At 42.9% G+C, this 17377-nt stretch overlaps 1 protein-coding gene across 11 annotated transcripts in view; it reads left to right on the forward strand.

Moving 5' to 3' along the window:
- Positions 1–17377, forward strand: part of LOC116846523 (protein phosphatase Slingshot homolog 2) — a 160858-nt gene that overhangs the window by 137157 nt on the left and 6324 nt on the right. For 8 of the 11 annotated variants that reach the window (XM_032820459.1, XM_032820457.1, XM_032820460.1 and 5 more), the window contains 2 exons: positions 15853–16047; positions 16852–17190. In XM_032820459.1, coding sequence (XP_032676350.1) covers positions 15853–16047; positions 16852–17190 — 534 coding nt within the window. Of the gene's footprint in view, positions 1–7162; positions 7966–15852; positions 16048–16851; positions 17191–17377 lie in introns of those variants that run through there. The other 3 variants (XM_032820458.1, XM_032820463.1, XM_032820469.1) reach the window with 2 other exon arrangements.

Raw genomic sequence — 17377 nt, forward strand, 5'->3', positions numbered from 1 at the left:
GAGAGAGAGAGAGAGAGAGAGAGAGAGAGAGAGAGAGAGAGAGAGAGAGAAAGAGAGCGACCGACCGACCGATGGAGCTCGTGCACTTTTGCGTGCACGGTCGCCGCAAGGGCGCCGGAAAAAATGGTCGCGCGATCAATTTATCGCTCTGATTAAATCGAATGGAACTAAGTCAACCTTTACTACTATCCGGGAAGTCACAGTGGCACGGCAGGGATCTTATGTTTTTCATTAATCTACCCTTTGATGCATATAGAAAAGTTCTAGCTCAAAAACTACAGGAGTCGTATTGAAAAAACTGCATTGTAAAGGTTAACAACTGAGTCCTCGTAGATAATATCGCGAAGCATTTTGCGGCGATTTTAAACGTGTGACACCTTCGGCGTTGTTGATTTTCCCTCAGAAAGCAATTTTGGGTGAACTTTGCGACATTTGACGTTTGGCACCACGTGGCTTGCGCGATTTAAACATGAGAGATGTGAACATCGCGGAAAAGTTGTCCCTTTTTACCGATTTCAGTCGCGCTCTGAGTCGATAAATGTCAGAAAATGAAAAATTATCACGGAAAATAATTTCTGGAGAGCGTCCTTTTTCTGATAAGAACAAAACAATTTAATCCATTGCGTAATTTGCGTTTGATCTTAAGCTCGGGTAACTAGACAGTTATGAGAAAAATGAGATGCGTTATCGTGTAATGAGGATTTACGAAATCCTTATTACGCCTGTTATGCACTTTGCATTTGACTTCCTCGTAATTATTATGCAGTCTGAATGCTCAATTCGTACAGCGAGGAAGAAGAAAGCTCACGATGGGCTCGTAACGGCTAATTAATATTCTTAGCGAGAGCAATTGAGAGATCGTAAGTATAAGTTACTGCCGATATCCAGAGATATATATCATTTAAGTACAGTTACACCGCGATTAAGAGCGCGATTAAGCGTACCGCGAAATATAAGCCGTTGCGCCACTATTAAGAACAACATGCAAATGCGCTAGATATTCAGGTATTTGCGCGGCTTCCGTGTGATCATTATTTTGGCTTCTACCGCAAAGGTTATTAAATCCAGGCGCGTTGAGCGCACATTCTCCTCTTTTTTCTAAAGGGCTAATAAATATGCGAGAGATCGTCGGTAGCGCGTGCATTCAGGTCGGAGTTATTATAGAGGCGTGTTCTCATGCGCGTGCTCGGAATCGTGCGAAATCGTTCGCGTAGAATCGGAGCATTATGCAAATTTTCGTAGTATTCAGCAGTGATCAAAATTCTCTTCACGATTGAAATGCGAAGAATGCATTTTCATTTTACCTGGAAATATATATATTTTCTTTTTAATTACCTCCGTCATCTATCGAATAATATTTGGTTATCCTTTTATAATTCCACAATTTTCTATGAACGAGGAATCGACGGAAATTCGTATTTCACGATTAAAACAGATGCATTTTCACGTTATCTAAAAATACATGAATATTCCTTCTAATTACTTGTCATCTGTCGAGTAACATTTAGTTATCCTTTCAGAATTCCATAATTTTCTATGAACAAAGAATTAACCATGATTCATTTCACAATTGAAACACAAAGGGAAGCATTCTCATTCTATTTAGGTATATAGAAATCTTCTTTCTCTCTCTTTCTCTTTCTGATAACTCACTATACATTAAACATTATTTAGTTATCCTTTTAGAATTCCATAAACGAAGAATCGGCCAAAATTAGTGTTTCACGATTAAAACATAATAGATGCATTCTCACTCTATTTAAAATACATAAATCTTCGTGCTAATTATTCGTCATCTTTCAAGTAATCTTTCATTTAGTTATCCTTTCAATATTCCGTAATTTTCTATGAACAAAGAATTGAAAATTCGTGTTTCACGATTAAAACACAAAGGGAAGCATTTTCATTCTATTTAGATATATAGAAATCTTCTTTCTCTCTTTCTCTAATAACTCGTTATACATTAAACATTATTTAGTTATCCTTTTAGAATTCAATAATTTTCTATAAACGAAGAATCGGCCAAAATTAGTGTTTCACGATTGAAACACGATAGATGCATTCTCACTCTATCTAAAAATACATAAATCTTCGTGCTGATTATTCATCATTTGTCGAGTAATATTTAGTTATCCTCTTAGAATACCGTAATTTTCTATAAATAAAGAATTGACGTTCTTGAAGCCCTCAAATGCTGATTTCCTATTCAATGCGCGTAAATTTTGCCGATATACCGATTTGAGCAACTAGATTTCGTATGAAAGCGCGATAAGGTCCTGTGATAATTTCTAATCCTATTATGTCCTGCTCCCGTTACATCTCTAAAGAGCCGATGGATCACGAGAGACTACGGATAGCAACATCGCGCTAGATTATCGCTCGGCCGAAACAATCGATCCCCTATGTTTATGAGCACCGCTCATCCGTGGTAGCTTTGCCCACCCACGATTCAGTCTCTGATCACCCGGCGTGCTTTCCAATTTCGCGATTCGAGTCCATGCAGCGCTCGTTATTTCGCCGAAGTGCAACACCTTATTCGTCGCGCGATCGCGGCAAGCACCGACCAGAGTCTCGCTCCACGGCTGTTCCTCGTAAATAGCGACCTGACAATGCCGAAACGTACACCGCTGCGCCGGCTAACTGTCGCCATACTCCTTTCAGATCTCCGGGACCCACCCGCCTTGATTTCCGCGACGATTGTTCCACTTTTGTGCGACGGCCGTAAAGATCACGGCGGGTCGTCCTCTAGCCGCGAAATAGGGAATAATACGACCATAACAGAAGTCGGCCGAATAACCATCCGCTCTTTACGATGCACCTCCTCGCGATGCACTTTCTTCGCTCGCAATGCGGATAATGCCCCGTTGCCGAGGCGCTTTACGATGCAATCACGTACCGGAGAATATTTCCGCGGGTTGACTTTAAGTTGTCGCGTAATATCGTCGTCGTGGTCGGCGGTAGTTGGTTATTACACGAGGATATCCGGGATTATCCTCGCTACTTTTATCTGCAAATTCCTCGAACGACTTCGAGTTAGTTAGTTAGCTGGCTCTCCCGTCGACGAAAATGTCGTCGCGCCTGTAACCTTCGGATTGCGAACGAGTCTCGAGGGGAGACGAGCCCCGGAGTATCAAGCTTCGGCTTGGTGAATCGCCGTGCTTTCCCAGAAGCAGCTCTCCCAGAGCTCGTCGCGATAACTCCGCCGTCACCTTTTATTACAATCACGACTCGACGCGGAGCGTGTCATTAATCAGTCGACGTCGGCCGCGGTTTGGCAAGCGAGCCATTCGCGCGCCAAACGAATTTAATGTATCGGCGAACGTCGTGATAAATCGTCTCCACCTCGGCATCGACCCTATCCTAGGCCACGCTAAAATTCCGAGGGAATCAATCATTAAGTCGTGGCATTAAGTCGAGCGTGTACCGCGTTTACCGCGCGCGATTAATCTTCGTGTGGCACTTCGCGACGCATGTAATGTAAGATCATCTCTTAACACTTCGTCTCGGCGTACACTGAAAAAAGAAATGTTTGACATTTGTAAGTGTGATCACATGGAGAAATAATTACTGAAAGTTATGATCAAGGAAAGAATTTTTTTTTGTTAAAGCTCCTGGACCTTTGCATTGTCTGTCTCTTTTTAATGACGTCAGAAGCGAGAAAATGCATGCTAAAAATTCTTGGGAAATACGTTGAGATAAAAATATCCATAAAGTAACACTTAAATCGATTAAATAAATTTGTAAGAAATTCCGTGCACTCCCCTTTTGCTCCAACAATCAAATTACAATAATTTATTGTAAATTAACCTGAATGCGAAGAAATAGGTTAAGAAGATGAATTGTACGTCACGTTAATTTACGACAAATTATTGATTATTAAAGCGAAACAGAAATGCACGGAATATTTTACCGATTTATTTAATCGATTGTAAATGTCACTTTATAGATATATCTTTTTATTTCAATATATTTCGCAAGAATTTTTAGCATACATTTTCTCGCTTCTGACGTCATTAAAAAGAGATAAAGAATGCGAGGGGCCAGGAGCCTTAAATTCTACTATGATGTTAATGATAATCTAATATGCGTATAACTAATATTATTGCTTGCTACACAAAAAATAACTGTAATTTTAGTTGGATCGACCATTTTGTTTCTCTCAGTGCACGGCCGAAGAGTGCGATTATGAATTTCAAATTCGTCGGAGATGTGATCGGGAATCAAATCGACGTAGCTCCTCGCGTCTTCCCGTTGTTTGTAACTTCTGTAAAAGCAAAGCAACAATATCAATTCCCGGATACGTACACCGAAGAAAGAACATTATTGTGTTGAAGATATCTTTATTTTCGACATATAAATCTTAAAATAAGATTATATAGTGTTTAACGAAGATAAGTTACTACATTATTAAGTTACTTCATCATCATTATCATATCATTTGATATGACACCACAAAGAAAAATATATTCTTATTATTCGTAAATAATTTTTCATTAATGGAAAATACAGAATATCGCAATCGCCGCCACGTGGGAAGGAAAGATTAATATCTTCCTTCTGGTAAACCTTCGGAGAATCACGCTACGCGTCGCCCGGTCCGCGCTTCGTTCGCGAAGAACAGGATCCGCGGGAAAACTCCGGACGTCCGCTCGCGGCTCACGCGGCTCTAAATAATTCATGGTGCCGGTTGAGGACTGGTCTCGAACACGGAGGGAAAAGCGGCAGGTGCATCTCGGCGGCCGCCGCTTCTGCCGGGAGCTGCATCTGCGTTTCGCGATGTCAGGATAACCAGACAAGTTCCCCCATTGTTCCATTCTCGAATGTCGCTCCTCGCACCGCCGTATCATTCGAGAACCAGTTTCTCTCTTTTTTTCCCTTCGTTCTTTCTTTTTTTTTCATCTAGGTTCTGCGCCGCGCAAAAACAAAACTCGTCGAACATTCCGCGGAAGAGTCGCCGATGTCTCGCTCGTAGTGTGCTATTAACGGCCGATTTGCGAATCATCGTGGAGGGATATCTGAAATTTCCGCGACGTCAATCAACAGGTTAAATTCGATTATTTGCAAGGGTGCACTTATATCCCTCGGAATTTAATCCTTATATTAAATACAACCTCGAAGAACTGCTTAGTTTCACAGCGTTCGTGTGAATCCTCGTAAAATTCTTCTCATTAGTTAATGCATCTATTTTGTTAGTTAATTCATTGGTCCAAATAAATTTGAACAATTGCCAGATAGACGCATCTAAGATTCAAGCGCGAACAGTGCGAAGGTGACTTCAATTACACGCCACGTCTACGTGGATCGAGAAAATCATCATTTCTCTTTCGTTAAGATGATAAGGCGAATTCCGGAGCGACGGAGCGAAGGTATTTGTTGACGAATTGAGTCGGCCAACTCGCCCCAGACAGGGAGAGCGTTTTTGCGCGCTGCTCGGCCGGTTTTGCGCCAAATCGGGGCAAGTGCGCGGCCTTGCAAACCCTCGAAAGGTGGCTTGCCACAGGGTGCTACGTTCGTGCTTACCGTAGTCGGACGAGACGCGTCTGTCTGTCTGTCTGTCTGTCTGATACTCGCAGGGGCGATTCTGCGACCCTGACGAGAATAACTCGGCAAGGTCGTTCGTTGCGAGAGGAAATGAGCTGATACCGGGCGGTATTCTTTATACGACGCTGCTCTCTTTGTTCCGCCCCCGTTTCTCTGGATTGCCGGGAGCTCCAAGAGATCCCGTCACTAACTCGTCCCTGTTACCTGGAACTCTCGTTAAATTAGCCGACTTGTTGGTCTTTTTTTCATACTTACTATTATTCCATTATTCAAGCAAGAAAGAGAAACACGGGACTTGCGGTGGATTGCGGAAAGGTGTGAAGTAATTAAAAGTCGTCGGAGAGAAGAAGCGGAGAAAATTAATTAATTTTTCTAGGAAACTGCGGAAAGTTTCTTCGCGGAACTTATCATCATGATGACGGGATAGAGCCGGGGAATTGTTTGATCGGCGCGCCCGTTAATTTGTTTCGTTATTGTGCAGGTTAACGTCTAAATCTCACATTCATGCGAAAATGTAACGTAAGGTAAAAATATTAATGATTGGACACTAATAACCTAACTTTGGATATTTTTATTGTTTTAGTTTTTATATATAAATACAATGTATGTGTATGTGTGTGTGTTTAAACTTTTAACATAAAATATATTCAATATATGTATGCATATTCTCTATATGGAAAGTTTAAATATTCATATTTAAAGACCAACATAATAAGAACGTGCAGTTAGATAACACACACGTATTATTAGTGTTATTGTCGTGATTTTTAATATTTAAACGTTCAAAGATTCTTTCAAAGAACTTTCTTAGAGTATATTCAATATATAATAATATATGTACAATATTATATATGTACATTCAATATAATGTACATATATGTACATATATGTACATTCAATATATATAAATATATGTACATATATTTGATGTTGAAAGTTTAATGTACATATAATATATATACATTCAATATATATAAATATATGTACATATATTTGATGTTGAAAGTTTAATGTACATATAATATATATACATTCAATATATATAAATATATGTACATATATTTGATGTTGAAAGTTTAATGTACATATAATATATATACATTCAATATATATAAATATATGTACATATATTTGATGTTGAAAGTTTAAATATCTGTTTTTAAAGACTAAAACAATAATTACATTCAGAATTATGTACGTGTCCGGGCATTGGTGCTTTCACTTTAATAAAAATAAAATGGAAGTTCACTTTTATATTGCTCATCGAAGAATATTCGACACAACTCGAGGACACAACGCGATTGACCATCCAGATTCCGCGACTATAAAATTTCGCGCCATTTCAGCCGCGCACGCTCCAGAATGAGAACACTAATATATCTTCGCGCTTGATTATTTCGGGCCTCCGTTAGGGAAGTGCGCGTTCCTCTTTGTTCGTCCACGCGCGACCCATCGTAGGTTTTTTCCTCTTCTCTCTTTCTCGGCCTCGCGTTCCTGGCTCACTCTTGGCGCGCGTTCAAGGGAGGATAAATCACCGAAGAAATCGCGAGTATGGAGCGATGTGCGATAGTCTGCGCGATGATCGCATTCTGATCGTCGTGGATCAGACAGCGCGTTGGATTTCGAAGCGGTCGTACTTTCTCGCGGAAACATTTCGCGCGAACGTGTGTGAGTGGGTGTGTGTCGCCATGATTGCGCGCACACACGTGTGTTCTCTTTCTTTTTTTATTTTTTTAAGCGCTTTCTTCCTGATGGGTCACAGTACCCCGATTGATATCGTTGAATCGACCGTCGAGTGTCGGATGCGTGTCTGCGATGATGACATCAACTGGGATTCGGGGACTCTCGTGACCGGTCCCGTAACATACACACACACACACACACAAACACAGCTCGCTTCATCCCAGGCCGTTCCATTTATGTTCCACCGATGACGCGACTCATTGCAATTAACGATGTCACGCCTATACAGCGGCTCAGTCCGTCTCGCGCCGTCCCTCGCGCGAGACACGAAGCTCCCGCACCTTAGTCGGAGTGGAATTGTCGGGCGTCTCGCGCGCGATCGCTGCGAGAACTCGACGAGATTGAGAGGTGCGAATGCGCGGTAAAAGTGCAGTTCCGTCGAGTTCTCTTCGCGTGTGCAGTCGTGGAAATCGACGTGGATGTCTTCTCAAGTGCACGGCGCAGGAAAGAGAGCGTCGTTGGTAGAGCGCGAGAGTACTGCAGTTACACACCGGGTAGCGCTTGTGCTAGTTCAGATAACAAATGAGAATATGTTATTAACGCGCCAGCGACGCGCGTTGTTGTTATTATGAGGCTCGCTTTATAATTCTCGACGGATCCGAAGTGATAAGTGCGCCGAGCTGTCGGGACAATTTCGAGACGCCGCTCAGCCTCGGCCGAGAACGTCATGCTGCGGTGGAGGTAACGAGTCTTCATTTCTCTCAGACGCCAATTTAGGCTCTTAGAGCGCGATTTCTCATAATCGAGACGCTCATTACTACTCGGGCCATTTGCAAGTCGGTTGCAGCTAAGAGTTATGATCGTCCCTATCACAACAACGCGAGAAAATGCCGCGTGTTCACGGGGTGATTGCGCTCGGAAAGAATTCAGAGCCGTGTATTTTCGGTGTGTTATAATCCATCGCTCTTTCGCGGAGGTGGGCATTACGTAAATGTTTAATTATAGTATCCCGTCGCGGGGGCTCCCGTCTCCCGCTGATGATCGCTTGTTGCGCAAAACTTTTCTCGACGTTAATTGACGCGTAAAGGCACACTTCCTACGAGCATGGCGGTGGACGGCGTGGCTCTCGCGATTTCCTACGCACCGCTAAGAAAACGGAAGCGGGTCTTATCTAATCGTTGCCGGCGCGGAAGGGAAACCGTTTCTTGCGTGTACTTATTACGCTCGTGAAAGTGGCACGCGTTCTGCAAACGTACTCACCGAATTTCCCAAAGCATCTAATCACATTACTTGAGGTAAAAAGCATCAATGCCAGGAATCATCCTTAGTCCTGGATATTCTTATTGTTTTGGCCTTCTAATATGAATATTTTCATATTTCCCGGCCATGGTCTGATCTTTTTTTCCATACTAAATATAGTTTTTAACAATTGTACAAATAATAAAAATTACTAGGAATCAATACTGGCCCAGTACTGGAAATAAGTACTTCCCCAGTGCTAGGAATCAATACTTTTTGTATACTGGTACAATATTGATTTTCGATACTGTGACAGTACTGTTTTTCGACACTGGCTCTTTTCTATCATCCCAGTATTACACCAATACTAAATCCGTATTGATATCTGGTACTATGTCAGTAACGTTTACCATAAATCGGTACTGGGCCACTTTGATGCCAGTAGTAAATTCCTACTGGGTATGTATGTATCCAAGTAGAAAGAGCGATTCTCTTCCTAACCAGAACCAAGAAGTATTGATCAATATTTTCTGAGTTTTTCCTGAACAGGAAAACTGCTCAGCATTTACCAACAATTTTTTTATTGCTTATTTGTGACTAAGAAATACTAGCTAGTGTTTTCCTATCCAGCTTCTGAATAGTTACTATAAAACTTAGCGAGTAAAAATTGCTCACAGTTTCCGGCTAGTGATCTTCCTGGAAATTTTTCTGCGCGAGTATATTGTCTGAAAGTTTAAATGCTCGTGTTTAACGATTTAAAGAACACTTTTTCATATTCCTTTTGCTATCGGCGCGCTGATTTGTGCGCGAGTGAATATTTCGCTAGTGAAATCTCGTTAACGAATTTTCGTTTTAATTAGAAATTGGGATTAGAGCGATAAGTGCGCGAGTGCGAGCGCAAGTGCTGTGGGAATCGTCCGTGCGAATTCCATCGGCCTGCACCGCCGCGATGCAAGGCGCACGCGAGCATCGCCGACCCTTAACGAAATTAATCTGCCCCTTAAAGGGTTGAGAAATCGCGAGGCGGACAGTTACCTCTCTCGCTTGAACATTGCAAGAACTTAGAAACGAAGTTTATTACTTGCCTGGCTACCTGACCAAGGTCACGGCACCGGAGAGGCCAAGACGCTCTACGGAGGCCTCTTAATAACGCGAACTCGCGATCGGCCGAGCTGATAAAATGACGAGGTACGTGGCACACGTTTCATCATCGCCAATAAATCGCCCATCGAGATGTAGACGGAGTGCGGTGGTGGCGAGACAGGCTGGCTGGACGCGTGAAAAAATATCGTTTCTGGGAGAATCCCTCCGATGTATAATCTACGACTACCGTGAAAGACGAAAAAGAAATCATACTGAGGATATTGGGAAAAAATATTTGGAAATTTATTTCTGGGATGTGAAGTTTATTTCTGCAGAAATATAGAGTTGGTTTCTGCGAATAAGCTTTATATCTCGTTAGTCAATTTTCAGGTATTTCTTTGCTCAGTGCATTTTCAAACATTCGCGCTCTCAGCGAAGATGACAGGAAAAATGGAAAGAACAATGAAAGATCATACACGCCTCGCGGGTTTTTCTGTTGATTCATAATAACATCAGAGATATAGAATCTCGTAGACAAAGGCATGTAGATACAGCATGTGGAAATAAAACGGACGCGGGTGTTCATTGTAAAAACAGGTTCACCTTCAAAGTGATGTCGATTATTCACAACAAGCGGCAGTTGAGTCCGCAAGGAGCATTTCGACTCACGAAATGCAAAATGTGCATCTCGCAAAAAAAAGCTGAAAAGCTCGCTGAAAAAGCTTGGCGTGTTATTTTGCGCACGTGGCACGTGCTGTCGCATCTCCGACCCTCGACTGCTTCCTCCTGCGACTGGTATTTCCAGTGTACTTAGCGTCGCCGCGTTGATTCTTCGACGTGCGCCGTTGTGCTCCGTGCTGTAACTTTATATTCTGCTCGGTTGCTCGGTTTTATGGCGACTCTCTTCATTATTTGCTCGTCTCTTTATTATTCGCGTGTTATGCGCTCTTGCTGTCACTTTTTATTGTCGGTCAGAAGTCCACCGCAATTTGTAAGACGAGACAAAGAATTGTAAATCCTTTATTGTTTCCAATTGCATCAGAATTTAAGAACTACATCAACATTATTCGAAAGTTGTTTTAAGTGAAATATTTATATTTGAGTTTACCAATATAAGCTCTTTTTCAACTGAATCACGATTATAAATATAATGCCACAAATATGATTCAAATAAAAAAAAAACTCAAATCTGAATTCAAATCTGAGTATCTCATGCGAGAGAAGCTTCAAGCAACGTCTATTGATACGGGCGTAAGAAGTATGACTTTTAAAGTGCATTTTTACCTTTCAAGTTGGTCTTCTTTAAGGTCTTTTAGCACGAATTTCTTTAATTGTATCATTTACTGTTTGTAAGCGAGTAAAAGATAAGTGCCTTCGAGTTCCTCTCAGGCCATAACTTGATACGTCGTGCAAACTACTTGAGCCATGGAATCTAGGATACGAGAACTCCACGATTCTTACGACTGATTTGTTATCGCACGGACATTTCGCCACGTGCGCGTATCGCGCACTATTTGCGGTTACTTCACCGGGGACTCGATTTCCTCGACGAGCACGTAGCAAATGAGGCGTGTAGAAAACGTGTAGCGGCTACTCTCATCGGGAGAAGCGGTGGACAGGAGGACGGTTGTCGTTATCGCGCCTACAACACAACGTCTCGACGAATGAATCCCGCGGCCGCTATCGAGAATTATCTCCCATTGTGCGTTCTTAGCGGTTTTCTACGCGGCGAGCTATACCAGTTTTCCCGGTGGCAGGCTGCGCGAGATCCGCGCGGCAACCGACGGGCTTCCTGGACACTGGAATCCTTGGCATGGTTATGGTTTTAGTTTCCGCGGCCAATACTCCTGGTGTCCTTCCGCGCTTGCGAGCCTTCCTTTGATCCCAGCTCACTGGGAGCGTAAATTCTCAGGCGAACGCATATTTGAGCAGCAGTCTCGATTGTAGTTTTCTGTAGATACTTGCTCCGATTAGTGTCTGTCGATCGAGGTGTCAGGAAGGGAATGCGGTAGACGATAAGGATAAAATGTCCGTATTTTCAGTCTTTGATCGATACGTACCACAAGGAAGTATAGATATTCGCGACAGTTATGAGTGGTCTTTTTTTTTACATACATGTCGTTTAATCCTAGAGAGCTGAGAGTGATAAGGCACGATTAATATAGTGAGAGAAAAATAAGACATTTATCCGGTGATTATTAATAATATATCTAGTTAAAGGAATGTGTCATACTTGAAAATTTTGCCATCATAATACTGACTTCTTTCTGCAAATTATGTTTACGTCATACATTGCTTGTACAGAATTACAGATGCTTTTACACACCGAAAATACGTGCAATAATGAATTAGAGCGTTGCTCGATATGTGACGAAAGCGATGAAAAATTTTAAAATTGACATCTCAAGCTCTGTCAGTTGGCGTAAATATTTACTTGGTACAAAAGTTCTGCACTTCGTTTCGTTCCGCACGTGTGTTTGCTTCGCTAACGAAAATTTCGAGGAACATTTCCTTCATAACTGAATGTAGAAGCTTTAAAAGTACACGAAAAGTTTGCAGAAAGATTCTATGCGTGGTTATATTTCCTGCTAGCATAATAAAACGAAGCAGCACACATTTACATAAGAAAAGGCTAGTATGATCGTGTTAGTGACGATCGCCTCTGTATTATCGATATTTTTCGAATTCGTCGCCCACTTAAATTCTTTAATTTAAACAGAATGAACAATTGCTTTCATGGAAAGCTGAGGTTTCGAGAAAATGTATATTTCCTGTTTGGAAAATATTTTCCAATACATATAGTATAAGTGAATACGTTATTGATACCCACCGTGCGTATAAATCTTATTTCTATATTTGTTCTCTCAATGTAAGGATGAGTCATGCTTACTCGTTCAAGTAATATTTCCCAAAAAAGCAGCGGTATCCATTTCAGTGGGTGTTGAAATCAATGTTAAGAAGGACAGCTTGAGGCTTTCAGTATGAGTAGAAGTTGCCTTTTGGCCTATCTTTTGAGCTAAAATCATTTTGAAACTTCTCAAATATCTGTAAATGGAGAGAATCGTCTTTGCATCGTCTTGTACGTCTTGCACGTTCATTTCGGGATTTATTAACAAAACGAAAAGCATCGCGTCGATCACGCGTCCGCGGACGAATGTATCATCCGGGATCAAGAGTTGCGTTCGCAATGGTAACGTAATTTCCGCGTGTGTTACACCTCTCGACGAACGAGACAAACGATGCCGATTACCGTGTCTAACACGCGTGTGCTGTCAAGCTTCTTATCGTGGTCAGCTCGTCGACGATAACAAAGCATGGGCAACGCAATTACGGGAATAGACCGAGACGCCGGGAGCTGCAGCGAGGCCTCCGACTGCGTAAAGCCGCGATAATCGGCGCGTCCCGTAAGATATTACATTCGGATGAATCCATGGAGAGAGAATGCACCGACTTGTTGTTCGCCGTGGCGACGGAGATATCTTCGATCACGCTTTCTTCTTATGCGACGGCGCTGTCATGGTCGAGCGCCTACGGTAACGATGTCCCGAGGTTTCTTCGTTTCTCAGGACAGTCGCGCGTCGTCGAAAACATTTGTCGGATGGTTTCTCGCGTTGTAATGAGTGGGAAACAGAGGCGGGAAAACTCCGCCGCGAGGCTCAAGAAGCTCGGTCTTCGTCGTGGGCGACAATGTCGAGAAGAATGAAATGAAATCTGGAAAAATCCCGAGGAGGGAATTGAAACGATTTATTTAAAGGAATTTTAATCCCCCTTGCCCCCTAAATATATCCCAGACTATAATGATACGCGAGTAGAAAAATTTCATTACTCTACAGGCAAAAGTTTATATTGGTGTGATGTTTGGCGCTGTGTTGAATTGTTCGCGCTATTCGAGTACGACACCCAAAGTTCCAACTTGATAATTAACTCGGTGAAAATACATACACACACGCTCGTGCTATTTTTCTACCGATACGCGGTCGAAGATCAACGGCGCCTCGCAGTTTCGCAGCGCGTGCTGATTAATCTCCGGAAAAACTGCGAAATTGAGTCCCCACACGGGACGATCGCGGGAACGCTCGTTCCGAGAGAGAGACCGGTTTGAGATTATTATAGAAGAACAGGTTATACGCGGCCGCTGTGAACGAAACTCTGAATATATCTCATAAGAATCGAGATTATCGCGGTTCTAGCCATCAAAAACACTCCACAATTTCTCCGCGAATCCGCTTAAACGACGCCTCCGTCACAGCCGAGCGATCTCCCAGGATTTATTTTTACCTCATCGCGTCAAATGCGATTCTTATATCCTCCGTCTCCCTTTCTCTCCAAAGTACAACCGCTACACGATTTTTGCACACTTTCGAAAACTCGTTTCTTGTTAACACGTAGAGTGTATACTCCAAGTTTCACTCGGCGATGCAGCGGCGCTGAATCTTCTATGCACCTCTCTCGCGAGCAATTGGGGCAGGGTAATTTCGTAGACGAATAAATTTAGTCCACTCGCTCCCGATTCGACAATATTTCAAAACGATATCTGCGATCTCGAGTAACTTCCACGGTGGAAAGTCCATTCTGACGGTCGCTATATTCGACTTGGCGATGTTATTATTAGATATATGCTAGCGAAATATGAAAAACGATATCGCAAATCGATATCTTTTCTCTTTCTCTCTCTTTCGCGATCTTCTCTTTTTCTTTTAACGTTCGAAATTATCGAAACACTCTGACGAGTTTTGACTCGGAGAAGTATGAAGAAATCGACAGAATTAGAAAGAGCTCGCCGAAAAATTCAAATGTTGAAACACGACTAACAAAGAGCTAGTGATACTTTGCCTTCGAGCTTATATAATATGATTTACGCGATAGCGGATGTGAGTTCGCAAGAGGCATCGGGTAAACGCGAAAAAGTATTAGACAGGAAATCCCGCTCGCCTCGTTTGATAGGAGGAAGTGATCGGCAATGTAAACTGGTTTATTGATTTAGAGTAGAAACCGGACGGTGAACGCGGCCAAGTTTAGAAGACAAACATGAAATAAATTACCTGGTTTTAAGTATATAAATAGGGAGTTACTCCGTCTGAAAATACATAACCACGCGCACCGCTGGGCTAATTAATTGTTGCGACACAGTGGCTTTCTTTCGTATCGCGAATACAATCGCTTCGCGAGACCGCTATGATCGAAGTAAATTGTGAAATTCGCTCTCGCACACTTAGCTCTCATTACACGCTTCGCGTGTATTATTATTGTATGTGTATAGGTTGGTAGAACGTTGTGAGACTTGTATTCTACTAGAGCGAATCAATGAGAGTGGTTGGACTGTGCTTTGCGAACTATATCGATGACATCATGTATGTATATGAGCTTGTGTACGAGTCGCTCATTTAGCGAATGTTACGACTCAAATTTGAAGTGAAACGAGTCCCAGCCGCAAAGCAGTCGCAGATTCACGCAGTCTGTTTTTTAATTTCTATTTTTTTCCGTCAATTCAGCCCTTCCCTTATTCCCATTTTTCACTTATTTCAGAGTTTTTCGCTCTCACTCCTTCCGCGTATTTCCTTCAATCGTCAGGCTAATCTTTAAGTCAAACTAATTTTAAAGCTTCTATTGACGTTCACTCACGTTATCCTCTTCCGCAATCACTTCGCGTGCTTAGAAGATTTTAAAACGTGACGTCTGCGCTCCTGTTCTCAAGCATTGGCCAATATTTTTTGTTCTTCTTTTTTTTCCACTTGTTGCCTTACGCAGCGGGCATTACGCCGTGGGAACCGCGTTGGCTATAGAATGGGTTTCAGGGCGAGCGGGAAAGTTACTAGTTATGGTAATTCCGAAGGGTATGGCGCTCGCGATGCAAGATCGACTCTCGCTGTCCGACGAAATCCGGAATACAAAGATACTTCTTGTAAACCGGCGGCGTTTAGAAAGTACACTTACTTTCTTTGTTCTCTCGGGAGACGCCGACTTTCGTCGATTCCCGAAGATGCGTCGATTCATCATTCCCTCCCACTTGCGAAATATCAGGAAACGGCTGCGAGATTATTGCAGTAACGATGATTCGGCATGGAAAACGTGCTTTTTAGAGAAACGCAAAATCAACGACGAGAATGTCACAAGATAAAAATTATATCCACCTTTTCTCCGTTTCTCTCTCTCTCTCTCTCTCTTTCTTTTTGAAATTATTTTCTATTATCTCTACTTATTTTCATCGCGATGCGAAATCGCTGCGCGGCATTATTGCTTCAGTTTACTTCTTCCAGCTGTCACGGATCATCTTCGCTCCCCTAATGTTCCTCTGTATTTTTTCAGGTCAGCTTTGCAGACGTTGCACAAGGTGTCCGGTAAGGCACGCGAGCAAAACTATTTTCTAGGTGGACTGTCTCACGACTGGGTCAGCTACTATGAGCAACGAATCGAGAGTGATCGGTCGTGCCTCAACGAGTGGCACGCCATGGACAATCTGGAGTCCAAGAGACCGCCGTCACCGGACAGCGTACGCACCAAGTAAGTCCAGACTCTCATTCATCATGATTCTCTCCTTCGAGAACGCAGCAGGCGTTATCGATAAAATGTCACATCTCGATCGGAGACTGACGCGGAGGGGATAGAGATTGCGCAGGAAGGGAGAATCGGGGAACAACACCGCGCGCGCGGAGACGCGACTTTTGGCCTGTCCCCGAAACGCATTTCGCGTTCGGGCGAAATCGATTTCGCGGGGCATATAAGACGATCCGTCGGTGAGCAGCTGGCCACTGCGAATTTAACTTGGTGCCGTGCCAGAGAGCCGGGCGGTTTGTTGATGCGCGTTCTCTGGGTGTCTGCGCCGCGGTCGCGCGCACAAGTGGAGCATAACTTTACAGCCGTCCTTCAATTATTTCCAGTTTCCGCGTACGTCCTGCCGTTCCGAGCGCTAAACATTTCGCGGTATATTAGGTCACTTCGACTATTGGATTCGCGCGGTATTACGAAATCCTGGAGTACGCGCGCGGTGATCGATGTGCGCCGCGCAGCTTCCGCTACGTTCTACTTCGGGGTGCCTCCATTTATCGTCGTGAACCGCTCGCGAGTCCATTTTTAGTATCGTTTATCTCGCTGATCTCTCGCCGGTGAATCTGCACAGAAATATGAAATGATTGCGAAAGACGATTGGACGCAGCACGGCGTCAAGCTGCGACGGAAATGAAAGCATGAACCTTTATTTCACACTTTGTAATTAATAAGAGTAACTCAGATCAAATGTATCAGCGACTATTTGTAATTAGATAACTTGTATATGATTTCTCATAATTTTTATTAAATTTCATCTAGTACGAGCTTATCAAGTTGCAATATTATCCATTTTTCATTAAATGGAAGTATTGTTTTGTGTAACGTAAGACCCAGGGAGAGAGAGGAGACCGAGCGCGTGATCCGATCTACGCTGAAGGAAATCATGATGTCCGTGGACCTTGATGAAGTTACTTCCAAGTACATTAGAGGCAGGCTTGAGGAGGATCTCGACATGGACCTTGGAGAATTCAAGCCGTTTATCGATCAAGAAATGCTCACCATACTGGGGCAAATGGATGCGCCGACCGAGATATTCGATCACGTCTATCTCGGGAGCGAGTGGAACGCTAGCAATTTAGAGGAACTGCAGAAAAATGGGTACGTTCGATTTCAGCGCGCGCGGCATATTCCCTTACGTATATAGCCTCGCGTCGTCATGAGAATTTCATAGTCGTCCTTAATTTTGTTACGAGATAAAACAGTGACATACTTTTTTGGTATTTTTATTCGCACGATGTTTCGATCAGCAGCTGTGTCACCAGCTATTTCTTTCCACGTAGATGTA

This window comes from Odontomachus brunneus, unplaced genomic scaffold (genome assembly GCF_010583005.1).
Source record: "Odontomachus brunneus isolate Ranch 3 - 2012 unplaced genomic scaffold, Obru_v1 Obru_scaffold_065, whole genome shotgun sequence".
Classification (NCBI taxonomy): Eukaryota; Metazoa; Arthropoda; class Insecta; order Hymenoptera; family Formicidae; genus Odontomachus; species Odontomachus brunneus.